Genomic DNA, 26,384 nt, shown 5'->3' with positions numbered 1-26,384 from the left:
CCAACCCTCGTCACTCAGAGCAGGCATTTTGGCTTTGTGTGTTTTGCTCTAAAAGAGCATTGCCTTGGGTTGCCATGAATGTGACAGGAGACTGAGCAGTCTCCTGTTGCCCTCCCTGCACTGGAGGGGCTGCAGGGAATGTGGTGTGCTCACCCTTGCTTGGCCACACGTGGGGTTCTGTGCACTCCGCTGAACAGCCTGGGGCTGTGTATTTGCTGTGGTTTGCAGACCTGCAGAAATCACCAGTTTGCAGGTCTGGTTGTCAGAGTGCTCAGGCATGTCCTTAACAGCCCCTGATAAGCAGAGCCCCTTGTTGAATCCCAGGTTGACAGTCCCTGACTTTTTAGGAAGGCTGCATATCTAATGTCTGCAGTGTACTTGGCTTCTTATTCCAGGTGACATTAATGACACAAGAATCTCTGGCAGTTTCTGAAGCAAAAACACTTAAATTGGGAGTCTACAAAAAGGGACAGCTCAAGCTATCAGAACAAGTTAACCATCTAGAGGCTGCTCAGCTAGGGATCCTTTCTTAGTGTTGTCTTCGTAGTCTTGGTGCTCTGCAAACCATCCCATAGACTCCCATTTCCTCCTCTACTTACAAAATTTTGCTGCTTTTATGGTCTGCTTTGCAGGACTGTTGTGGTGGCTGCCTAATGCTCAGAAAGTACAGCGGGGAAAGGAGCAATGGTTAGACAGTTGTTGAGTGATGGAAAAAGATCTAGTATGTTTCATGTACTTTGATGTTGTTTTTAAATCCTGTGTTTTTGGTGAATAGATGTATTAAAATACTTCAGCCTCTCTTGATCATTTGCAGATGATTTCTGTTTATTTACCTAATCTGTATTGCCCAAAATATTTTAAAAGCTGTACCTTTGTGCAGTCCTCTGAGCAAGGATTTTCAAACATGAATTTCGGTTACCAGCAGACGGAATTCTCTCTTATGTAGCGCTAACAATGAAAGAACTGGAACATGTCACGTAAGGATCTATAGCTTGTGCAGTTTCAAGTGGTAATTTAATCAAGACTTCATCAGGATAGAAACCTCTGTAATTTCTTGCACACCCCCCCCCAGATAATTTTCCTCTGTGAAGTTTGTAATAGATTTTGTTTGAGACTAAGTAGAACATGAAGAGTCATATTTAATATTGAAGTGACACCTTGCCTGTAAACAAGATCCTCTCTGCACAGCAGTACATTATTTGTTGTGGAGCAGCGCTCTTTCTGTTACTGTAAAAAATATTAAATGTCATTGGACATGTTCTGAATTTATCTACATGCCAGTTTGCCCTTTATTGGGAAAAATCCTTGACTTTTGCAATCACAAGGTTTTGCAATCCATGGGTTTTGTTCCTCTCACATTTTGCATGAGTTAGTAGAGGGATGTGTGTAGCTGTAAGTTACTGTGGTTTTTTTCTAGCAAGTTGGTTTATTGAATCATTTTGAGCAACCAGCCCTCAACACAATGTCACTATAACCTTTAAGATATTTTTTCTGTAGAGTTAACTTAGCAGCCTCAAGCCCATTCCTTTTCCAAGTTTCCCCCTGCTGGAAAACTGTGGAGATGTGAACTGGTGTGTGTCGACAGTGTTGCTAGTGGCATGTTACTGGGGATGGGGTAGCCCACTGACAAGGCTGCTTGGGTTTCACATTGTAGGAAGCAGTCCTTGGGCAGCCCCCAGAGCCCAAAGCCAGTTGCTTTCTGCTGTGCCTTCAGACAGGCACTGAAAGTCCCAAGAACCTGCTTGTGGACATGGCTGAGAGGAGAGAGGGGAGCGGGGGTGTTGGGCAGTGGCTGAAGTAGTAGGGTGGGAAGCACAGTGCCTCAGCACCACTTCTTTTGCATGGACGTGGCTTGGGGCTTGAACCCAGGCATATAAATGCAATACTCCTGTGGCCTGTGAGTGGGGTTTCAAAGCTGCCTGATAATTCAGTCTGGATGCCAAGACTGTCTCTTGGCATCCCTGTCTCTCTGGGTACCACTTTCACTTGAGCCATGTGAATCAAGATAGTCATCGTGGTCCAAAACCAAGTCAGCCTAACTCAGAACTCAGTAGGGACTGTGGCTAAAAAAACGATGGCCAGGGAAGATGATGATCACAGGCAGAATAAGTAGTGTTTCTTCCCTGGGAATCTCTCTGCTGCTCTTGATGCTGTGTGACTCCAGGAGGAGTGTTTGCTATCCCTCCTTGAATACTTCTGCCATTGATTTATCCATTTGTTTCTGAGCCAAGGCTTTAACCTCCTGACATGTTTGAAAGATAATTTAGTATTTGTTTTGGGGGTCTGTGAAATGCTTTTGCCCACCTTACTATGCTTATCCTGCCAGACATTGTAGTGACCTGGTTGAGCATGCATCTACTTTGTAGTGAAAATTCACAGGCTAAATTTCTCTGGGGCTGATGACTCTCTGAGACCTTCTTGTATGCTAACTCTTTCATCTTTCTGGACAACAAAAGAGTATTGTGATCTGCTACCAGAAAAATAGAGAGTAGTTCAACGTGCTCCATAAAAAGTAACTGTGGGTGCTGCTTTTAAATCTCCCGATAACACATTTGGATGACCTCCATGAAATCCCAGTCTGAGCAGGAAGGCCTTTTCTGGTTACTGCTGAAACACTGATTATTCACATGAGCTCAAAAATGGTTGCTAATCAAGGTTCTGACATTCTTGCTTTTTTTTCCTAACAGTAAATAATTTCTAAAATCTATTGTACAATAAATTAAGCTCTCTGCAGCCAAATAGAATAGTGAATTTAGAATTATGCAGCTGGAAAAGAACTTTCTTCTTTGACATTCCCAGTAACTTATTTCAAATTATGTTAGTTTTGTGCTAGATGTTCTTTATTTTTAATGGTCTATTTTTTTGTTGGTTTTGGTTGGTTGGTTTTTGGTTTGTTTTGGGTTTTTTTTGTAAAATGTGCTGAGGTAGCTGTCTAGAGGAGTTAAATCTTCATATCTGCAGATTATGTACAGAACTGACAGCCAAAGACCTCCCTGAGTTTGGGGAAAGCTTTTGAATGGGAGAAAAACACTATTTTATTCTTTCTTGTTAGAAATATGTCAGATTCCAGTTTTGGGTTTTTTTATATGAGCACATCTGCTAAGACCTGCTGCAAATTTACATGCTTGAGGAAACAACTCAGCAGTCTGATGGTGACAGTCATGACTGATGCCCTAAAATAAATTTGGCCTGTAACAGTAGTGACAAAATAAATGGTTTTGAGGAATGAAACAGCCCCTGTATTACAAAACAGCAGTTGCATAAAATATGGTGTCTGCTTTAATTGCTTTAATAAAAATGTGTCTATATTTTTTGTCTTTTTTATTTAAAAAAAAATTGTTGGGGGGAATTAGAATTCATGTTTAAAAATAACATTGCTGGTTACATTACTCTCGTGTTCATCTGTATGCATGTTTGGGGTTTGTGATATCTTATTAACCAGAGATTTCCTTGCTCATGACTAGCACTCAAAACCTCTGTAGTTGGGTTTCCCAGTGTATTTTTTGCCACTTGGACCTGTCACTACTGTATCCGTTTGCACAAACCGTCTGCGACTGTGGTTCATAAATTGTAGCTTTCCTCTGTTTTTTTCATCCCCAAAGGAATAAGAAATCAGTTTGTGTCTCAGGCTGTTACTGTCTCTCCTGTTTTCTCAGCAATTTTTTTTTCTCTTTATCTTGGCTTAGATGTTCAAAAAATGATGCGTAACTGCCATGTAAAATTAAGTGGGATAAAATAAAAAAGTTTGATATTATTCATGTTTCAATTCTGTGTAAACATGAAGACCAATTTTTAAGGCTGAATATTAATAAGCACTGTAAAGGCATACATTTTTAATGTAGCTGCTGCCCACATTTGAAATTAGGTCATTCAGATTTCTTCTTGCTGTTTATTCCAGCAGTTAATATATCACATGAAAGTAGATTTCTAGACCAGTGTTTTATACTAATTAGGAGAAGACTGAAGGTTGTATTTGGAAGGCAAAACATAAAACTTTATCTGTTTTATCTGCAGTAGCTCTTGAAGAAGTTGGTAAACCTAGAGATGAAGTAGATGCCAAGCCATGTGCTTTAAGTTGCATTTTGCAGTGTATCCCAGTTGGAAACAAGACAGGAGTCTGATTACAAATGTTTGCAGCATACAGCTGGAGTTGTGCCAGGATGGTACTATGAAACATTTGCACCAGGGTTTGGGTGGGGGTTGGCATTGTTATTGACTTACCCAAGGAGTTCTAAAGGTTAGCCAAAGCAAAAGTCAATCTTTTAGATGGGATTGCAAATTAGTCTTTTTGTCTATAGGAGTACCATTGGTGCCATATTTCCAATAGGTTCATTTTGTAAAAGTAAAGTAGATTTTTCTACATTTTTTTTTAATCCCTGCTTGCGTTATTGTTTGCAAGATGCCAGTTACTGTACACTCAATAAGTAATGGAAATGCAGATTTGAATGTTTCACATCCAGTCAAGAACAGCAATAAGTAACAGTAACTCTTAGAAAGCTGAAAATGGTCTTGAAAGCTAACTAGTTACTATGTATCATCTCTTGCAAAGCTGCTTCAAAGTTTCTGTGTGAATTTAACTTGGGTTTCTCTAAAGATACAAAAATAATCGTTAACACTTTGAATGAAGTATAACATTGTTATTATCCAACGCGCTTGTAACAAACGTGGGTAGAGCCCTCTCCCAAACCTTCGTTTGCGAAGCTTATCCATGATGAACATTGTTATGTTTAAAGTGTGTTAGACCACTACAAAAATAAACAAAATGTTGTATTTTTTTTTCAGCTCCAGCGATAAACCGATTCACCAGACGCGCGTCAGGTAAGTTGAATGAAATTTCATTTGTCTACATAATAGCTGAAACATAACACTGACAGTGATTGTCATGTAAAACGTAATATGACATTAGTCAGAGTTCTTTAAAGATGACTGACTTAACCTCTAATTTATTATCTGCTTTACTAAAAACTGTAGCCAAGGTTTCAGGTCACAGAACTTGCATGAACCCTTCTTGTTGCTGTGAAACTTATTAAAAACCTAAGGTGTTTTTTTCCTTTAGAGAAAATAATTTTAGTCCTAACAGAACTGAACTGAAAGCAAGACCTGAATGTAATCTTATGCAGGGTTACCTTACTTTATAGACAACCTGAAACTGCAATTTGGTGATTGCTATGCATGAAGAAATGTACAACTGTGCAAAAAAACTCACTGTTCTTCCAAACTGTGTACATGGTGCGTTGCTCGGCAGAGCTGGCAGATGGGGTCTAGAAGTGCCATTGCTGTGGTGATGGTGTGTTGTCCTAGGAGTGCACCTGCCCATCTTGGGGCCAATTTGTGTTTTCTTCAAATTAACTTGGTTCTTGCTGGCTCAGAGGACTCTACCTTATTCCATTACATGTAACAGATCCCTCCAAATTACATATAATTAAAATTTAAATTAATTAGTTAATTAAAAATTAATATTCTTGGCCTCTCCTTATTGTTCTGCTGTGTCATATCTTGCAGGCTTAGATTTTAGGTCTTTTTCTCCTGAAGCATGAGGCCCAGAACCTGAACCTTGTTTGTTTAAAGTACTATGAATCTGAAAATGTGGCACAAAAGTCACCACTAAATGTAATGAAACTCATGACAGACTCATAAGAGTTTGTTTTAACTTCAGGTCATTCTTAAATAATAAATGTAATAAATTTCATGTTTGATAATGCAGTAAGTCTATCCAGACTTCTAATTTTGCTGGTTACAACCTCAGTCAGATAGTTCCTTGTCAATATAAAAATATTAGTGGAAATCCTCAGGATTACTAAGGAACTGTGTAGAAAAATCGAAGTTTGCATTTACAGGATTGGTGCATGGTATATCATAGAATAATGGAATGGTTTGGGTTGGAAGGGACCTTCAAGATCATCTAGTTCCAACCCCCCTGCCATGGGCAGGGACACTTTCCACTAGACCACGTTGTTCAAAGCCCCATCCAACCTGACCTTGAACACTTCAGGGATGGGGCATCCACAGCTTCTCTGGGCAACCTGTTCTGGTGCCTCACCACCCTCACATATGTAGCACAAAGTAGGAAAATGTAATGAATTCCAAATATTCTCGTGCTTTAAGTAATGACAGTACTTCATGAGGTACTGTAGCTTGAAACGAAAGCGGTGATTCGTTAACTAGCGCTCAGTAACAGTGAGCAGGGCTCTATGCAAATCACATTTCATATTTTTAAGGAAAGTTCTACTGTGACTGATTGATAGCTGACTTTAATGAATGCAGTCCTAACAGATGTGTGCTAAGCTTTTGCATTTCAGTAGGAGAGTCTGATTGTTTGAAAAGCTAGTACATGCACAAAAAAACCCTAGCCAGTTATTTTTAATGTTTCTTTAATGTTAAATTAACATTTCTTTTTGAAATGAAACTAAAATCGTTATAAGGCTGAAATTTCTGCACAATTATTGGGGAAATAATTTCTGTGGGTAATTATTATTTCATGCGTTTTGGTCTTGTTGTGGAGAGATAAAATAGTTATCTTATTCAGAATAATGCGTCAGGTTGTATGGTATTGTCCGGATGTAAATCGTGTGAATACACTTCAAGCTGGAACAAGGTAATACTGCAGTCTACTATATGTACTATTTTATTAAGTTGCTGGCAGCTTTAATAGTTAAAATAACTATTTTTCAAACAAGAAAGTCTGTGGAAGATGATAGTTCTTTCTTTTCTTCTTAAATGTAAATGAGTACTGAAGAGGTACAATGCATTTAAGAAACATGATTGATCAAATATAAAATTAAAAATATAAATCAGACTTACTATGGTGATAATAAAAACATTTCACAGGGATGTTTGCAGTCCTAACCATATTTTTAGATAGTTTTTTTCTAATGGCACAATTGTTTGGGTAGATTAAGGTAGTCAGGATACCTTGCAAGTGGAAAAGCTGGATAGTAGCTGTTGGGGTTTTTTTTTATGCTTGGTAGCTTCTGTAATCAAAGTTTCGGAAATGAGAGGCAGACCAAATGAAATGTAGGGGTTTTTTTTCTCAAATATGAATTTCTCTTAATTTTAGGCAGTTTGGCTAAGAGTTACTTTAAAATTTGAAATGTGCAAGATTGTTGATTCTTGCGTGTTTTTGAAGATTTGCTTTTGGTGAACATTACTCCAAGTTGGTGATGGATATTTGGAGAGTTAGCTATAGCATGTGATTTGATGTACATCTGATCTAGTGATCCTGCAGACTGTTCTGAGAGTCTGTCACTTCATGGTCCCTGCCCTTCTTGTGCCACTGCCCACTGGTTGTCTCTACTTCCCTGGCATAGACCTATTAGTTCTGCTGCCTGAGGGTGCATTGATTTTAATAAAACAGAAATACAAGAGGGATTTTTGTGTTGATTTGCATTGGGTTTCCAACTGACCTGTGCTGTGGCTCCCAAATAACTATATCTGAAAGAGGGGAAGTAGTGTCTGCCTTGAGCCAGTGGTGGGATGGAGGAAGAACTGAACTGCTGACACCAGCTGAGGCAAAACATCCAATGATATCTGCAGCAAAGGCTCCTAGATTATTCTGCTAAAAGCTGCTTTTTGAGCTCTTGCAATGATAAGCAGGGAAAAGCCAGATGACACATTTCCTCACAGAGAGCAGTGATTCTCTACAGTGGATATCTTGATGTTTCTGTTATTCTTTGGGTAATGCCTAGTATTTTACTTGGTTGCATAAGATACAGTTATTTTTCCTAACTGAGCTGGAAATTAGGCAACCAGAGTTTAATTGCTGAAGCACTCACTGAAAATAATACAGAAAGGCATTTATTATTTAACAGCTGTTCCTGTTAACATGCTGTGAATATATTAATGTACTGTCATTGGTATGTAGAGAATAAAGGTATAAGTAAGCTAGGATCAATTAATTGTGAATTCTGATTCTTAAAATCTATTGAGCTGCCTAGTATAGTATCTCTTATGTGTGTTTATTCACATCTATGTGTGTATATGCAATGTGGGCTCTGTACATAAAATACACATATACCATAGTGCTGATGACATAGCTACACATGGGCTAGTTAATAATGCACTCTGTTGTTCTAGCCTATGCACGGAGATAATAAATATCATAGTCTTAAGTAGAAGAGTTTAGCAAGAAGAGGAGATTATAAAGACTTAATACAGCTAGAATGAACAATGACACAGCTGTAAGTAGCTAATCCTCTATTTTTCCTTTAAAATCTGGTGGCACTGAGATGAAGAGAAGGGATAACAACTGTTGAGGCAATCAAGAGACTTGGATGGGGGAAAAAGCGGAACATGGAGGTAGAAGAAGCATGAAGTGGAAAAGAAAGCTGTGAATATGTTCATGAGCTGAAAAATTAGAAGAAATTCCTGAACAAGCTGAGGTGGCCAAGAGAAGCAGTTTCTGAATATAGACAGATACTTTCTTGCTGTGGATGAGATAAATTTTAATTTCCTTTAAACCATGACAGATAGATAAACAAGTAAATTACCTCATTAAATACTGGCAGGAGTTTAGACTAATGCAACAAAACCAGCATGGGTTTGCTGCATAATGAGCTTAAATTTATACTTGATAGATAATATTTACAGAGGCTATTTTATACCCATTTACTAGTATTATATACAAATGTATAATTTTTTTAAATTAAGAAATAGATAAGTCTATAAAGTTACTTCAGTTTTGTATCTGCTTAAGCTTCTGACAGAGGAAAGAAGACCTAACTAGGTTTGCAGTGAGTTAGCCTTCTTAACCTAAGACATGGTAGATAGACTCAAGGGCATATTAACAACAGACATAACTTCCTCATTCCTCTCCCCAGACAATATTGAAATTCAAAATACCACGTTCAACCTGTGGAAAGGAAATAAATGAAGTTTTAAGTATTGTTCTCTCAACCAAATGGGAAAGAGAATGTCATGGTTTTAACAAGGCCCAAAATCCAATTCTGATTTCTAGCCCCCCTCCCACATCTCAACCCCATGTGAGATGGGTTTTCCAGACAAAAACACGAGACTCAATATGGGGGAAGGAATATATTACAAAGACTATACACGTGAATAAATACTATAATACATTACAAACAATCTTAACTCTATATCTATCTCTACCATGACAATAATATTTACAATGGGCCAAATCTCTTCTCCCTCCAAATAAAAGTCCAGGAGAGAAGAAGAAGAAAAGACCCCTTCCAGTCTGTGAGCAGCAGGTCTTCCTCTCTAGGCAGCAGGCTCTCTTCTTCTCTTCCACCAGAAACAGTTGCTGGCTCTCTGCCAGCACACACGAGGGAGGGTTCCAAGTCTCTCTCGGCCCCCGTCTCCAAACAAGGGGTCTTTCCATGGGCTGCGTAACCCCAGACACGGCCGCTACACCATGGTCATATCACGAAGCACCGGGGTCTCCGTGACGGTCTGGTATCCTCAGGGGAAATCAAGCCCCTGTGCAGAGCTCCCATGCTCTGCCTCAAAGATGGCTGCCAGCTTCTCTGAAGCTGGAGCAGGGGGGGCCAAGGTCACCCCCCACACACACACATTCCTTCGGCCGTCCTGGCTGAGCTCTCAGGAGGCCATGAGCTTCTTAGCTCCTCTCAGCAGTGCATACTGCACTTTAGGACTCCTCTCAGTCCACCACCCCCTCCTCTTTCTCGGAGGGGTTTCTAGCGAGTTTGGGGGTTTTGGTTTATCCAGTTCTTACCCCGCGAAACTCTGTTCCTGCTGCTGGCTCGGGTCTCTTGTCTTGTTGCTGCTTTTCCTTCTCCTCAGACACCTCTGTGTCTGTCTTAGCTGCATACCGGCTTCTGCTGCTCCTTTTGGTCCTTATCAGTTGGCTCTTTGCCACTGCTCTTCGGACGCTGCTGTCTCCGCTGCTGCTCCGTCGTTGCTCCCAGCGTCTCCCACTTCTGCTTACAGGGGAGAAAACTCTCCCAGCTCCTAGCCACAGGCACTCAGTCCAACTAACACTGTTCCAAGTCCCTGCAGCCCCCCAACTGGGGGCTGGGGGGGGCAGAGGCCCCTAAGGGGCCGGAGCCCCTTCTCCTCGTGGCCTCTACAACATGGCCACCTCTTCTTCTCACCAAAGTACCACTGCTTCCTTTTCGGTCTCCAGAGATATGTTTATATTTTGCAGGAGCACTGATTGGTCAAGCCCCAAGGGTCACCACCCCCTGGGGGTTACCACTTTCTTAGTTTCAGGGGGAAAACCTGGTTCAAACCACTACAGAGAAGTAACTTTATTTATTTGCCACCTTCTCCACAAAGCTCTGAACAAAAATAATTTAAACATAGTCAACAGGCACAGTACATCAGCACTGAACCTCCAGGGAGAAACTGGTTTAGGTATATCTGGAATAAACTTGTGATCAAGGAGATACCACTACTGAGGAAAGAACAGAAGAAAGCAGAGAAAGTAAAATCTTTCAGGCTTCTTTACCATAGGTGCTGGCAAGGACCTCTCCAAAGAAAAAGAGAAGCACAATATAAGGAAGTGGATGCTTACATTATGCACCTACTGCGTCAGCCGTCAACCTAAGTGAGAAAGAGAGAGAATCTCATGTGACACTAGAGAAGATCTCAGTGCAACTTTTTTTTTTTTAAATTTGCAGTTGTTGAAATTGGAAATATATTTTGTCTTTCCACACACTGCAAAGAGCTGTCACTTTGAAGTACATGGCTGATTAGCTGAAGAGGAAAGGCTGAGAAAGGAGGCCGGTTTTTATGCCCTGTGAAAACAAAGTGTTTAATTCATTTAGCAGGTGCATAAATTAAAATTATTTTTCTATGTACACTTATGTACTGTGGTAATTTCCACAAAATTTCACATTTTGTGACTTGTCTCTCCCACCTCTTTTTATGGAAGTATGAAAGTTTCTTGAAGAACCAAAACTCATTTTACTTAACTCGACAAATATTAGACTTCTAAAACAGTTATAAGAAAACAAAGAAGATGCAACATTCTCTTTTTTCTCAATTGCTTGAGATGCCCAAAAGCCGTGATCATAGAATTGTTTAAGACATATAGTAGTTAATTTGAATTGGTAAAGAAGTAATTTTAGTTCACGTCTACTCAAGCCTTGCTATTATTTAGATATTTTCCAGCAAGAATTTCTACAGGTTAGAAATATTTTCTGTTAAACTCAGTCAGGAGAAAACACTTAATGGGAAACCTATGATTTTTTTCAGTTGTTTTAGAATTTTCAGAAATAAGTAAATCTTTTAATCAAAACACACTGATGAATTTCTAAGCCTCTTCCACCTAGTGGATGAGGGAAAGTCTATGATGTTGTCTACCTAGACTGTAAAGCCTTTGATATGGTTTCCCGCAATGTTCTCCTGGAGAAACTGAAAGCTCATGCTTTGAATGGGTGTACTGTTTGTGGGGTAAAAAAATGTGGCCGGATGGCTTGGCCCAGAGAGTCGTGGTGAATGGTGCTACATACAGCTGGTGGCTGGTTACTAGTGGTATTCTCCAGGGCTTATGATTGGGGCTAGTCCTGTTTAATATATTTATCAATTATATGAATGAGATCGTGTGCACCCTCAGTCAGTTTGCACCAAATTGGGCAGGACTTGATCTGCTGGAAGGCAGGAAGGCTCTGCAGAGGGATCTGGACAGGCTGGATTGATGGGCTGAGGCCAATTGTGTGAGATTCAACAAGGTGAAATGCTGGTTCCCGTGCTTCAGTCAGAACAACCTCATGGAATGCTACAGGATGGGGACAGAATAGAAAGCTGCTGAATGGGAAAGAACCTGGGAGTGCTGGTCGACAGCCGACTGAACACGAGCCGGCAGTGTGTCCAGGTGGCCAAGTAGGCCAGTGGCATCGTGGCTTTTATCAAGAGTAGTGTGGCCAGCAGGACCAGGGAGGGGATTGTTCCCCTGTACTTGGCACTGGTGAAGCCACACCTTGAATCTTGTGCTCAGTTCTTGGTCCCTCACTACAAGAAAGATATTCAGGATCTGGAGAGTGTCCAGGGAAGGGTGACAGAACTGGTGAAGGGTCTGGAGCACAAGTCCTATGAGGAGCGGCTGAGGGAGCTGTGGCTGTTTAACTTGGAGAAAAGGAGTCTTAGGGGAGACCTTATCACTCTCTACACCTACCTGACAGGAGGTTGTATCCAGCTGGGGGGCAGTCTCTTCTCTCAAGTAACAAGCAACAGGTTAAGAGAAAACGACCTCAAATTGAGCCAGGGAAAGTTTAGACTGGATATTGGGAAATATTTCTTTACCAAAATGGTTGTCAAAGCATTGGAAGAAGCTGCCCAGGGAAGTGGTTGATTCACCATCTCCGGAGATATTTAAAAGACATGTAGATGTGGCATTAGGGACATGGTGTAGTGGTGGACTTGGTCATCGTAAAGGTCTTTTCTAAACTAAAATACTTCATACACAGAGTGAAACACTTCACACACAAGTTAGTGAGTACTTTACAGCATCGTTGTGAATAGTGAGTACATCAGTGGTGGGCTGTCTTCAGGCCTTCAAGGCTTGTGACTGCACTGCTGGGAGCAGGACAGTGTCACCGCATCAGAGACTGGACACACACCTGCACACTTTGTTACACACAGGTCATGTTACAAGGTTACAGGTTACAGGGCTGTCCCTAAGGTGCGACTGGCCCATGGCCCTTCCTGCCCTAGTTGGCTGTACCCCTGTCATGCGGCTACGGAGATGGATGTTCTCAGCTCTCCCCTGTGTCTGACGCACAGGGCTCGCACCTCTGCCTGTCGTAGGGGTGCATTGTGGCATCCTTTCAGACAGGAGGAGGGAGGTTCTGCACAGCCCTCATAAAAGGGAAAATATGGGAGCAAGTTTGCCAGAACAATTTATTCTTCGTCTTTGTGTAAGGTGCCATTAGGAAGAAAGTGACAAAATAGAAGTTTCGGTCTTCGTTCTTCTGAACCATTGTGTGGACGGTGGATTAGTCATGCCCACAGTAGCATTTACATATATCACTGCTAGCTTTCAATTTAATAATTTCCATAGAAAACGTGACAACCTACTTAAGAAACACTGTGAATTTTACTGCATTTAGACCATGGGAGTTCTGTTAGTGAAGGAATAGCTAATTGCTTTCTGAAATTACAAGTATGGAAGAACATAGGTGATATTGAGTACAATGGTTAAATATAAACTAGTATTTAGGAAGAGCAAATCAATACTGTTAGCCAAGAATAGAAGATGTCTCTAGGAACAATATTTCACTTGTGATTTTCAATCAACTCAATTATATTGAGTTTTTCTTAAAAAGATTGGCACCCACTTTCCTGTGGCATGTTAAAAATTGTCAGAGAAAGGCAGCTTACTGAAATGAAGTGCTATTCTCTTTTATGCAGTCAGGCATAAGATGGAGTTGTACCAAAAATAATGATGAGGAATGAAGTAACTGTAAACTCCCCTTGGAAATGCTCAGGTAGGATGCAGTATTGTTGTAGAAGCATATCAAGTGATAGTGACAGAAGAAAGAATAATAAAGAACTTTTTTTGATGAACCAGTAATTCCAGTTCTTCAAGCAGAGTTACTGGTTCTGCTTGTTCTGAGTAATGAATAATCCCCAATTGAATTCAAATAATGCTGAATTCATCTTTGTTCTTCGTCACACACATATAGTCAATCCAAAATTTAAAATGCCCAATATATCACATTTTTTAAATAAACAGGGACATAGCTGACTAGTATCTAATACTAAAATTCTGTTAGCACTTAAGCTGTCATTGTCATAGTGAGGAAAACCAGAAGAAAAAGTGCTGTTAGAATTTGAGGGTGTATCTACATTGCATGAACAGAGCACAGTGAAGAAGGGGCACCAAAGCTTATGGCAGCACATCAGTGTGGCATGTTGTAGCTTACTGGAGGTCAGAGAAGCAGAATATCTTCCCTAAGTTCAGCCTGCTGAGGGGGATCATAGGGCTGTGCTGACTTCCACAGGGCTGCAGCCATTCATGGATGGAGACATATATCGTACATTGTTGTGTGAATGGACATGCCCTTTGTTTACTTCATGCTCCCCTTGCAAGGCAGTCACCGCTTCTGTTTCACGAAGCTTTCCTCTGCAGCCGTGCCTTTTCAGCCATGTTCTGTAATAGCAGCTGCCTCAATTGCTAATTGCTGAGAACAAGCTCCTGTCTTTATTTTGCGATCTTGCACAATTGCATTGTATAATCTGTACTCCCCAGTCCTTACAGAGAATATTGTCTTTCGTCTTACAGGTACCATATTGTAACACTCAAATCCTTTGCTGTATAACAATATGGTCATGGCGCACTGAGCTGTAGCACCTTATAGTCACTGGATCAAGGAGAATGCTGTGCTTCAGTCTGGTCCTGCTGAAAGCACGTGTTTTGTAGAATATCCTGAGTTGAAAGGGACCCACAAGGATCATCGAATCCAACTCTTAGCCATAGGACCATCCCCAAGAGTCACACCATGTGCCTGAGAGTATCATCCAAATGCTTCTTGAACACTGTCAGGCTTGGTGCTGTGACCACTTTCCTGGGGAGCCTGTTCCAGCACCCAACCACCCTCTGGATGAAGAACCTTTTTCTAATATCCAACCTAAACCTCCCCTGGCACAACTTCAGGCCATTCCCTTGGGTTCTGTCACTGTTCACTGTGGAGATCAGTGCCTGCTCCTCCTCTTCCTCTCTCATGGAAATTATAACTGCAATGAGGTCTCCCCTCAGTCTCCTCTTCTCCAGGCTGAACAAACCAAGTGACCTCAGCCTCTCCTCATATGGCTTTCCCCTCTAAACCCTTCACCATCTCTGTAGCCCTCCTTTGGACAGTCTGTAATAGCTTTAGATCTTTCTTGTACTGAGATGCTCAAAACTGCCCACAGTTCTCAAGGTGAGGCTGCCCCAGTGCAGAGTAGAGCAGAAAAATCCCCTCCCTCGCCCGACTGACGATACTTTGCCTGATGCCCCCCAGGGCACGGTTGGCCCTCCTGGCTGACAGGGCACTGCTGACTCTAATTCTTGAGTATGAAGAACTGATCTCAATTACTTGTCCCCCAACACTTTTGGGTCTGTGGAAAGTTAGTTGATAAAAGCTGTTTCCCACCCAGTCCATAATCGAGTGATCCAGCTTCCTTTAGTTTCTCTTGCATAGCTTATTTGCTGTGCACTTCACAAGTTCTGCTCCAAATGGGACAGTCCCATAAACAAGTTTAATTTGTTCTGTGTAGTCTCCTTTTATATTTTCTGGCAATTTGAGAAAAGTTCCTGTAGAAAAATGGTGCATTAATACAGGCTTAGGGATGCGTAGAGAGCATGCATATTTACTTCCACTTCTCACCATTGATTTTGTTCAGAATATCTGATAAAATAACATCGTGACGTTATACGTGGAGTACTTGTTCCTGACCTGATGTTACCTTGAGATTTGTTGTTTTTGATGCAGATCTGAAGAAGAGCTTGTGTGCTCAGAAGCTCTTCTGCCTCCTTCCTGTTTCAGTTGTTTGGGCTGTTCTAGTGACAGATTGTGCCTGTGGAACTTCTTCCGTCAGTTGCATTGCATGTGTGCCATAACTCTTCCAGAGGTTGAATATGAATTTTTCAGAGCCCATTTATGGAGCTGAGCTACAAAAATAGGCAAACTGTTGCAAATTAATGTCATACCAAGTTTTAGATCTGGCCGTGCTTAAGCTGTTTTGTCATAACACTTTAACACTAAGTTTAATAAAAGAAGAAGAGATTTAGTAGATGCATACTGTAAGGCAAAGTTTGAAGTGGTGGAGGAAGGGAGGAAAGAAGGCAAGAGAAGGGAGAGAGAGGTGATGGTAGGAATAAGTACCTAAGCCTTGTGCTCTGCAATAGGTTGCTATAGAGAGGGTTCTCAATATTTGTCCCAAGGAGGTGACAGGGAATGAAGGAAATAAACAATAGTGATTGGCCTAATTTTCACACACACAAATATTTAGGCTATGCTTTGGGGAAAACTTTCTAACTAAGCACTTAGTAAAGCAATAGACTAAACTGCTCAGGAAAGTTGTGTAATCTCAGAAGTTTTAAGGAAAGGTAAGACCTTTTCTTGCAGGAATAGAGGTGTGGTTCATACTGCAGCAGTGCATAGATGATTTAGATAGATGGGTTAGCTGATTATTGAGGTTTCATCTGTGTTTCATTTCTTTGTTTGTTTAGATCTCCTTGCAATTTCCTGCCTGCACTTTATAAATTAAAATGTACAGAGTAATTATTTTTAAATTGCACAAGCTGGAAAAGTTAGATTGCAACCTCTTTAGAAAATAGGAGAGTTATAAATGTGTTTTGAGTTCATTAATTACTGTATATGCCCCTTCATGGAAAATTGTGGATTTTCCTGCTGTTTTAGTACTGTCTTTGGAAAGTATTCTGCATGTGTTTTTGTATCAATAAAATTAATCATTGTAGTTTTTTCAGCTACTTGGGCTTATCTTGTTTCAGATATGTGAAATATAAACCAGAGATTGGTGTTGAAACATGAATCAAATTCATCTTAATGGACTGCTGCCCACACAGTTGAGGAAGAGCTAGCAAGGTATCAAGTAGTTAGACTGACGGACCAATTCCTTTAAACTCATTTTAGGTGAATAACTTGTAAATAAGATGCGTGTGGGAAAGTACCACAGTAGAGCTTGTGTTTATATGCTAAGCCCTTCCTGCAGCCAGCAGTGTGGCCTCAGCCATACCACTATTTGGGAACAGTCCTGTTTGAGATTGTGCCAGGGACCATGCTGGAGGCCTGGCTCCTTCTGCTTTCTTGGGTACTCAGGTCAGCAGTCTCCTGCATGAGACTAGACAGAGGTCTATCTAAGGAGCTCAAGTTTTTTTTTCCCCTCTTAGTTCAGACAGACTAGTATTTGGCATTCTTGTACTTAGAATGCTTTAATGCAGGATCTAATATTTGTTTCATGACCAAACAAAGGCATTATAGACAAAGAGAAGATTGTGATCTTGCTGTGTAACTAAGTAATAGAGAATAAATTCCAGAAAAAACACGTTTTTTCAGAAAAACAGACTTTCTATCAAAAATAAGGCCAAATGTTCATACTAATAACAATAAGTATGGCTGTTTTTATCTGCAAGCAGTAGTTTGCACATGTCAATGACTGTTGAATAAATCTACTAAGATTTCTTCATGGATGTTCTCAGGTTGCAGTAAGTGATATGAACTAGTTGATATAAAATACATTGCTCTCTGTATTTGAATTTCTCTTCATTTTATAGCCAGATTTTTCAGATTAATAGTTCCTCTCTGGTCTCTACCTAACATTGGATGCACAACAAATTCTTCTTGTGTTCAACTTGTAGGTCATACTGTATTTTCTGTTTTAACTTGCTTCTGTTTTAACCTTCACTATTGATAACCTCAGAGATCCAAATAACACCCCAGAATCTAAACGTGGTTGCATAAGCTAATAATCTTCCAATGCTTTTATCAGGATGCTCGTAACTCATGATTTTGAAACAAATAAAATAATTGCTATTTTTTTGAATGAGTACGCATGCTCATTACTGAAAGAAAGATTAAGGATTTTAACATTATTTTGGAGCTGGTGAGTATTGATAGTTATTATTTAATAGTTCTGATCTTTATTCTCTAAAATATTTCCATATCTGCATCTGTGATAAGCTCCAATTTGGTTGCTGTGCTATATTGTTCTTCAACATTTGTGTTTAAGTGAGGGAGGTATGCTCCCTCCACTGTGTAAGCCGTAGTATCTGCTTACCAGTTTTCTGAAACGATTCCATTCCATCTGTGATTTCATGTAGTTTGACTTTCGTGTTATGGAAGATTTCTTCTGAAGGATAAAAGATGAGTAAGACAAGGCATGTTTTACATAGTGAGTTGTTCAAAATGGGATAACAGTATTTGTGGAACGTTTTGCTTAGCAAGTTTTCTTGTAGAACACCATAATACAAGTGGTTTGGCCTTTGACTTTCAGATTTGGCTTAGTATTTGACAAGTACTGCTTCTTTTAAATACTGTGGAAAGAAAGGGGGAAATTATATATTTAATTATCTTTGCTAAATACTATGTTGTTTAAAACACTAGATGCCATTTATGCACATTGTATAAAATTAACAGCAGTGTAATGTTTTGCTTACTAAACGCTCCATGTCAGTTCTGTATGTTTCATAGGAAGCAATGCCTTGAGCTGCAGAGTGTACTTCTCAGTTGTTTAAACAAAATGTCCTTTGTCAAAGTGCAAGCCCAAGGCTTTCTTGCCTTCAAATGCTCACTATTTCCTGCACCCATCTTCCTGCTGCCACGTAATCCAGTTCCACAGTGTCTTTGTTTCATGGCTTTACCATGTATCTCTGAGATCCTCTTCTCCAATATCTACTTTAGAGGATACAGAAAGTCTGTAGCATGGTAAGAAATATAGGATAAAGGTCTCTGTAATCAATATTTGTAGTCTTTCTTCAGTCGGTCCTATAAGTGCCTCCAAAGCCATTCATGCTTCTCTGTTGGACATCTTTACTAGCCAAACATTGGTACTTCACAGTAATGGTTTTGTTGCTATTGTAGAACCAGATTTGCTTTCTTCAACAGTAGGCAATGCCTGCTTTTGCATTTCAGATTTTCTTTCTTTTACATAAATATGTGAAAAGTCTTTGCTGTTGAAAACTCACTGGAGATCTAATTTTTAAATCTAATGTGTATGTATGCTCTTTCAAGCTGAGTTCCTTAGAACTGCTAGGCAAGTCACTAATGCTATATTATACCATTTTTATCATTGTCATGGCTAGGCTTCGCGAACAAAGATCGGGAGAGGGCTCTACCCACGTTTGTTACAAGTGCACTGGTGGCTAAAAAGGCCAATACGAGACAGACACGTCCGGTTGCAAAAAGCACAGCAGAAAGACTCCTTAGGTGGTATATTCTGCAAGACACGGTTCTTTGTGTGTTGCCTTTTCTCCTCAAGAGTGAACCATTTTTATATACAGTATTTAACAGTTGTGGATCCTAGCTCATCACTCTTTGTGCATTGGTTTTATTTGGTTTACTGTTATAGATAGAAACTAATGGAGATGGTTGAGTGACCATTGCATACAAACAGCTGAGGCAGAGCAGTGCATGAATAACTGTGTTTGTACTGTACATAGTTGTGTTGCAGCAGCATGAAATGACAGTGAAGCATTGCAGGCCATATTGCAGTAAGGGGCTAAAGACATCTTTCTGCGTGCACAACTTGTGCTCCCACTTGTCCCATTTGATTATTAACTTTCTGTTAAGGAATCTCCTTAATAGATTTTGGACTTGGGATCTCTCTTCTGGTTTAATTTTTACATTGACTGAGCCAAGAAGAGTCCTGCTTCCACCCATGGTGCTTGATCACATGGCAAATGGAGAATAATCTGGCCATTGTATGGCAGTGGTGTTCATGTATGTGTAAAGCAGAGAAGATGTAGCTTTCTAGTATAAAATGGCAAGAAAATTGTTGAAGAACTGAGCATGAACTTGAAAGTCTCTCCTGAGTTTGTTTCAGAAATTTCTCTGAATAAATATTATAATTATTTTTCTTCCTTATAACTCTCTCACCAGAATTAAAACCCTTTTCTTCTTTAGAGTAAAACAAAATTTAAAAATAATAAAATTTTGTTGTATTAATGCAATGCGTCTTCAAGGGTTTTGTTTTTAAGCTATAACAAGAAGGTGAATAATTCCCGTTCTTGTCCTAAATCACTGTTTCGCGTTAAAGTGAGAAAGATTGATTTCTGGTGTCTTTACAATTATTGTGAAGAATTATTATGAGCATGCCAGAATGAGAAATTGCTGTATGCTACAATCCACTCATGAAGAAAATTGTATGTATTTATTACATAGAGTAGATAACAGAACTTCATGAGAAAATCAAGACAAATGAACTTGTCAGAGGAAATATTAAGTGGAAATGTTAAAGCCTTGTTTAGTTTTCTTGTTAAACGTGAGATTGCATGGTAACACTAACTCTTTTCCCTTTTCGTATGCAAGGAAATAATGAAAATGTAGAGATTCAGTTTCAAGTAACCAGTCACAGAAGAGGGACCCCCACATCAGCTTAACCTTAAAGCTTCAGGCAGCCTTTGAAACCATCTTTCACACTGAACATCAGCTACGCACTGCAATAAAATTGGGAGTTTATACCCTTAAAATTCCTGTGCGTGCAGTCTAGTAAGTGATGAGTGTATCTTATAAGGCACAAATTCAACACCTACTTGTCAGCCTTTATCTTCCCTGCTATCACAGTGTTTTGGAAATACAGCTTCAGATTGGAGCAGAACTGTGCTCTGTGAGCTGGGGACTTAACAACACTGAAAGGGAGGAGTCCTAAACAATTACTTTCCACTCCCTCCTATTCTTTCCACTAAGCAACAGCAAGAGACATCCTTATTTCTTTTTCTCCTGTTAGCATTGGTTTGAGAACTAATTTCACAGCTATTCTGGTAGATCCAGAGCCAAGTACACCTACCCTTTTGTTCAATTTTTTGTCTGTCCCATCATAGTAATATACTGTGTATACTAATAACTCATCATAGTAATGTACTAATATAAAAGATCATTCAGGGCACAATTTAATTTTTTCAGACATTTTCTTTACTGAGGAGATAAACACTAATCTTATTCTTTATTTTAAATGAACCACCCAATTTGTGCTATCCATTTGGGAATAAGTTCTTGGGGAATGTCAGCCGTCACCAAATTGGGATTTAGGCTCAAATAGATGAAGTCAAAGAATGAGCCATCAGCAGACAAAAATGTGTATGTATTTATAAAAACCAGCAAAAATGTCTCCCTATGTAATCTTTACCTACTGTTCTGTAGGATTTTTAGATGCATCACAGAATCAATCACATTTTCTCATGATTAGTTTGAAGGAATGCTTCAAATGCAAGACAACTAAACAAGAAGAAAAGGAATACTTACACCAACTGTGTGGCATAATTGCACTGAAAAATACAAGATCCTAATCTGAAAGATCTTCCTAAGGTGTGCTCCTGGGATCAGTTTGTCCATGAGTCATTACAGAGTAGAATCTAAATTGTCATTGTGGTTCAGTAGTGCCCAAAAACATCGATATGTTATTGCACGTTGGTGAAGACTGTACATTCTGCTAATTGAATTTTTTACCTGTACTAGTCAAACCACGTCGGAAGGACAAATATGGAGTGCCCCATACTTCACCCTAATATGTATGGGGCTTATTAGACCAACCCAGTTGGTTTCTTTCATATACCATCCAGGAAATTGGTCTTCTGCAAGAATGAGGAAGGGAAAGTGGTACAATTCTTATGGATGAGCTCAAGAAGCACAATCCATGTATAAAATATGGCGAGGAAAAATACTTAAAGGACTGTGGGAGAACTGTGGTCACGCAGCTGTCACAGTAGCAAAGCAGAGACAGGGAGGAGTAACACAATGTGACAGTAGCTGATACACCAGGTTAATAAGGGCCTGTAAGAGAGGAGTAGGAAGCCTATGTTTGATGCAGTCAAAAAGTACATGTTAAATGGGATTTCAAATTCTTTGTGGTACGCCTACCACCAAGTGCCCAGCAGCAGTGCTTGTTGGGTGTGAGACATCCTCATTGCCTGCACTGTGCACATTCCCATCTCTGCAGAGAACCTGGTCTTAAAAGGGAAAGAAGATTAAATGCATGATGACACAAAAGCTGTGCTGCATAAAGGAGACAAAGACTGCCTGCTATTAGAGGCTGGTTTGCTGCAGTCTGACAGAGGTGTTAACCATGTATATTGCTATGCTAATACTCTGTGCTTGCTGATGCGTTCAGCTCATGGTATTCTCACACCTGACTCTGGATGCCAGTTGCTTAAAACCTTCTGCACAGAACTTGACTGTATAATGGTCAAGAAACTGTAGATTTAAAGTAACAGGAATAAGTTCATTCCTGTGAATGCTCTGACCCCATATTACTGTCACCTGACAAAAACCAAAAAGCTGTGCTGACAAATTTACACATAAAGCACTTTAATTGAATTCACAAGGACATTCAGCTGGTCATGACATCCTGAAACGTATAAATGGTATCTCAGTGTCTTGAATAAATAAAAAGTTAGAAATTAAATAATCTGTGTAATTACTCTAAACGATTATGAATGATGTGCCTGGAAGGGGCTAAAATATTGGCCTCAAAGGGAAAAGAAAATAAAAGAAATTACTTTGTTTTAGACTTTCAGAACAGTGGCCTTCTGCCCATCTAGCATCAGAGCATACATGGAACAGAGAGGTCTTGGTCTGGGTTGCTGGTCAGCCCATGGCAGTCTCTAAATACTATAGAATGTGTCTGTGGATGGAAGAGAGTGTATGGAGAAGAGAGAGGACTAATACGTGTGTGCATGCTCAAATGCATGTGCTCACACACAGCTTTTGCTTCTCTTCTATCTGTTTAATAGTAAATTATGCCATTTTTGTGGCTGTGTGTGCACACTTGTTTGCTTGTTTGAAATGCTTGGTTTGACTTGCATTTTTTCTAGAGTGAATGTGCCAGCCTTAGATTTCCCAAAAAGCAGAAGTTCATTAAGTTACAGAATGTTTTTATTCTATTAAACAGCTCTTACCTCCTGTACTCAGCATTGGCGAGGCTGCACCAGTGTTCAGTTTTGGTCCCCTCACTGCAAGAAGGACATTGAGGTGCTGAAGCATGTCCAGAGAAAGTCAACAAAGCTGGTGGAAGGGTTGGAGCACCTGAGGGAGCTAGGGTTGTTTAGCCTGGAGAAAAGAAGGTTGTGGTGCGGTGGGGGTTGGGCTCTTCTCCCAGGTAACAGGTGACAGGACAAGAGAAAATGGTCTCAAGTTGCAGTGGGGAGGTTTAGATTGGATATTAGGAAAAATTTCTTCACTGAAAGAGTGGTTAAGCATTGGAACAGGCTGCTCAGGGAAGTGGTGGAGTCACTATCCCTGGAAGTGTTCAAAAAATGAGTAGACATGGCACATTGTGATATGTTTAGTGGGCGTGGTGGAATTTGCTCAAAGGTTGGACTTGGTGATCTTGGAGGTCTTTTCCAACCTTAATAATTCTCTGATTCTTTAAGCAACTGGACTTAGATAATTTTGGTTACTGAAAAATGCCAGTGATAGCCATAATTCTGACATACCCATAAATTTCTGGGAGATAATTTTTAGGATATAATATTTTGTGGTTCATCTCTGGCCATTATGTCATTCTTTCAATATCTGCAACATTTTCAAGGCTGAAGCAAAATCAGTTTCAGTTTTAGGTGATTTTTAGTTTAATGACTGCATATGTGACAAAACAGCTTTAAAATCTGTCGTTAAAAGCTTTGCATTAAGTTTGAATTATTGAGTAGAAAATAAACTTGTTTACCAAAAGTTAAAACTGACTGATTGTGAATTACGTTTTCTATCAGAAAAGTTATTAAACCTTTGTATTCAGGACTAGACCTTATTTTTAAAACATGCTAAGTATGTCCCACCGATTTCAATGAGAATGAAGGTGCTTGGTTGCCTGGAGGTTGAGATTGCAAGTGGTTGTATTGTCCAAAAGAGGAAGCAAATTTCAGGGGCGTTTCTATTCAGTTCACACTTTTCATACAGGGCTCTTTAATCAGAAAACAATATGACTGAGGGATCATTTGCAAAGACATTATTTATATGAGCAATTAGAATTGTGTCTATTTATAGGCTGGTTGCAATCACATCCAACGACTGGATTTCTTAGCACATTTATCATACAAGTGGTGCCAGCAGGAACTCTGCATTTACATGCCCACGTTGCCATTTTTAATGAATACTCCTTTTTATTGAAACCTCTCCATTTTTCTTCCTTGTGTTGCTTTAATGACTGCAAAGTTAAAACTACCATGGTCCTTCCTTCCTAAGATAAAATCAACACACTTTAATGATTAGGTTATGAAATTGCACACTGAGGCAAGTGGATAGAGCATACGTAAGTGGCTTAATAGAAGGGAATAATGTAACACTGGGCTGGCTGGATTAATAGATGCAAATTGTTACCAGCCATCAGGGATATGCATGTACACTTCTTTCTCTAATAAACAAATGTTTAGTATCAGAACTTTGGGGGTTTTTAACCTACGTTTTTATTTTGTGTTCTGTTTTTATTTTGAAGTAGGATTGGCATGACTGCTCCATGTTGTCCTCTTATTTTTGTGGAGGACTGTGTCCAATGAAGACTTACAAATCTGTTTTCAAGTTGAGTCATTGATCCTTTAGTTGCTACAACCACAGACATATTTTGGGAACTGTCTGCTGTATCTCTTTACCTTCTAACATGCATACTGGGAAATATAAGTTAGAATTTTAATTTCCTTTTGCACACAACCACACTAGACACTAGAAAACTTTTTTTTAGGCTTTTGAGGGTTCTTTTTACTTTCGTTTCTTCCAATATTTGCTTCTTTGAGAAATCCAATCTTATTCGCACTATCTCTTTTGTGCGTATCACAATATATTGTTACAGTGATAAACATTACAAAACAGATTGGAACAAAAGCCTGTAGCTGTAATCCATTCAGCTAAGATCCCCTGCCTTCTTGAAACTATATTAAACATAAGCATTTTGTACCTCGTCTTTATGGTCTTTAAACTTCAGAAGATTGTTTTTCACAATGGAGAACTTAAGGTGATGGAGTTGTTGGGTGGTACCTGGGTAAGGGAGTGGAGACCCAGAACCATGTGCTCCCATCTTCTTTCAGGTCTTGAAGGACCCTGTTATGTCTATTTGTTTTATTATATTATTGCAGATATAAGGAATGGCTGGGGACTACAGGGGACAGACACACCAGCATGAGGGAGCAGAGGCTCTCTCCATGGTATATGTGCCATTCTCTGTGTCCCATGGGCTACCCATGCTGTCTGTACAGTGCTTTTACTTGGTGTCTCTAATTCTTATGTAGTCCTACTGTCATTGCCTTCATCCTTATGGATGTATTATGTTAATAATATTTAACTTCATGAGGGCCTAAAAATATTCTGAGAGTCTTCTCCTGTGCCCACTGAAACCTGTGGTAATATTTATACTTTTTTTCTATGAAGGTTTGACTGATATTTTTAAATTTATAATTTTCAAAGGTCAGTGTAGTATACTGACAAGTTATGAATGGGTTTATATGATCAGGAAGATCTTAAAATTTTGTTTCATTAACAGCTCACTGAATTTTATCTTCCCTCTTACACTGTGCCTTTTCTAAGTCATTAAATATTCAGTAGTGACAGCAGAGATGAACGGCTTTCTGCTTAGGCAGATTTTCTTCTGCATGGTGGATCCTGTTCTCTTTGTTTAAAGCAGTAATGTCTTTATAATTTGTCTATTGCTGTGGAACTTGAGAGGTTTGAATTCCATCTCTGATCCATAGAAGTATTTTTATTGCTTAGAAAGTGATGCGTTCCTGGTAAGTGCTCTATTTGTTGTTCTTTTAATTTCAGCAAGGGAAGAGATCTGGTGCCTGTGTTGCACAGCAGTGGAGCTGAGAAAGCCACAAAGGCCTCACCTGGTTCAGGTGTCTAAAGTTTTGGTGAACCTCTTGGTCACTGCGAGGGACAAGCACTGCTTTGTGCACCTCTGGGCCCAGACTGATTGGGATGCAGTTCCTAAGATGACTCCTCAAGGAGGTATCTTTCTCCACACTTGTCTTGATTAAGAGGAGACTAGTGGGGCCCATGGAGTTTCCACTAAGTCTTGTCACCCGGATGAAGCTTGCGTATTGCCACTGACTTCATAGCACTAGCTTACCAAATATACACCTTATATATATATATATATATGTGTATATGTGTATATATATATATAAGGCTTTTTTATATATATATGTATAAGGCTTTTATATATATATATATATATATATATATATATATATAGGCTTACCAAATATTATACCTTAAGCATATATCATCTTTCTCCATTTCAGCAACTATGTGATTTACAGCTCTGTCAGATCCCTTGGTACTGCTTGGGGAGTACTTCTGTGGAAGTGACACTTTGTTCTCGGTAGGAACATACAGCACTTTGTTCAATAAAGTTCAGGAAAGTGAGTTTAACTTGTTGTAGTACTATGGTTCTCTGAGCCTCAACATTGATACCTTAACAACAGAAATAATGTTAGACCTCAGTGGTGTGATAGTCCCCACAATGTGAATGTGGATATGTAAATTAATGTTCTCTCGGGCATTTCTGTGGTGGGTGGTGGTGGTCATTTGGAAATGCATCTTATTTTAGAAGGGAGAAAAGCAGCTGTGGGTATTTTGAGGGACGTAATGGTCATTCACTGTTGGATTATTGCATTCTTGATGCAAATAGTGAGGACTCAGTCTTTTCTGGTTTTAATTCAACCAGCACTAGTATTGGATGCCTCAGTTCTACTGCTGAATTGCTAAGTAGGTAGACATTTATATCTCACTTCAGGGTGTGACCTCAGCCATTTTTTTCCC

The 26,384-nt window shown here is 39.6% G+C and overlaps 1 protein-coding gene and 1 long non-coding RNA gene across 2 annotated transcripts in view; one reads left to right on the top strand and one right to left on the bottom strand.

The window, feature by feature from the left end:
• PRKAR2B (protein kinase cAMP-dependent type II regulatory subunit beta) overlaps positions 1-26,384 on the top strand; it is an 89,744-nt gene that overhangs the window by 26,519 nt on the left and 36,841 nt on the right. Inside the window, exon 2 of the mRNA XM_027679332.1 lies at positions 4,783-4,818. Coding sequence (XP_027535133.1) covers positions 4,783-4,818 — 36 coding nt within the window. The remainder of the gene's footprint in view (positions 1-4,782; positions 4,819-26,384) is intronic.
• Positions 10,690-18,154, bottom strand: LOC113965639. Its single transcript, XR_003533592.1, has 3 exons — positions 18,080-18,154; positions 17,701-17,772; positions 10,690-10,715 (listed from the first exon to the last, which is right to left on the bottom strand). It is a non-coding gene; the product is annotated as an uncharacterized LOC113965639 (long non-coding RNA).

Source organism: Neopelma chrysocephalum, unplaced genomic scaffold (genome assembly GCF_003984885.1).
Source record: "Neopelma chrysocephalum unplaced genomic scaffold, ASM398488v2 Primary Assembly neopelma1_45, whole genome shotgun sequence".
In the NCBI taxonomy this organism is placed as follows: domain Eukaryota; kingdom Metazoa; phylum Chordata; class Aves; order Passeriformes; family Pipridae; genus Neopelma; species Neopelma chrysocephalum.
The sequence above is the reverse complement of the archived record's forward strand: the minus strand, read 5'-3'. Positions and strand labels throughout refer to the sequence as shown.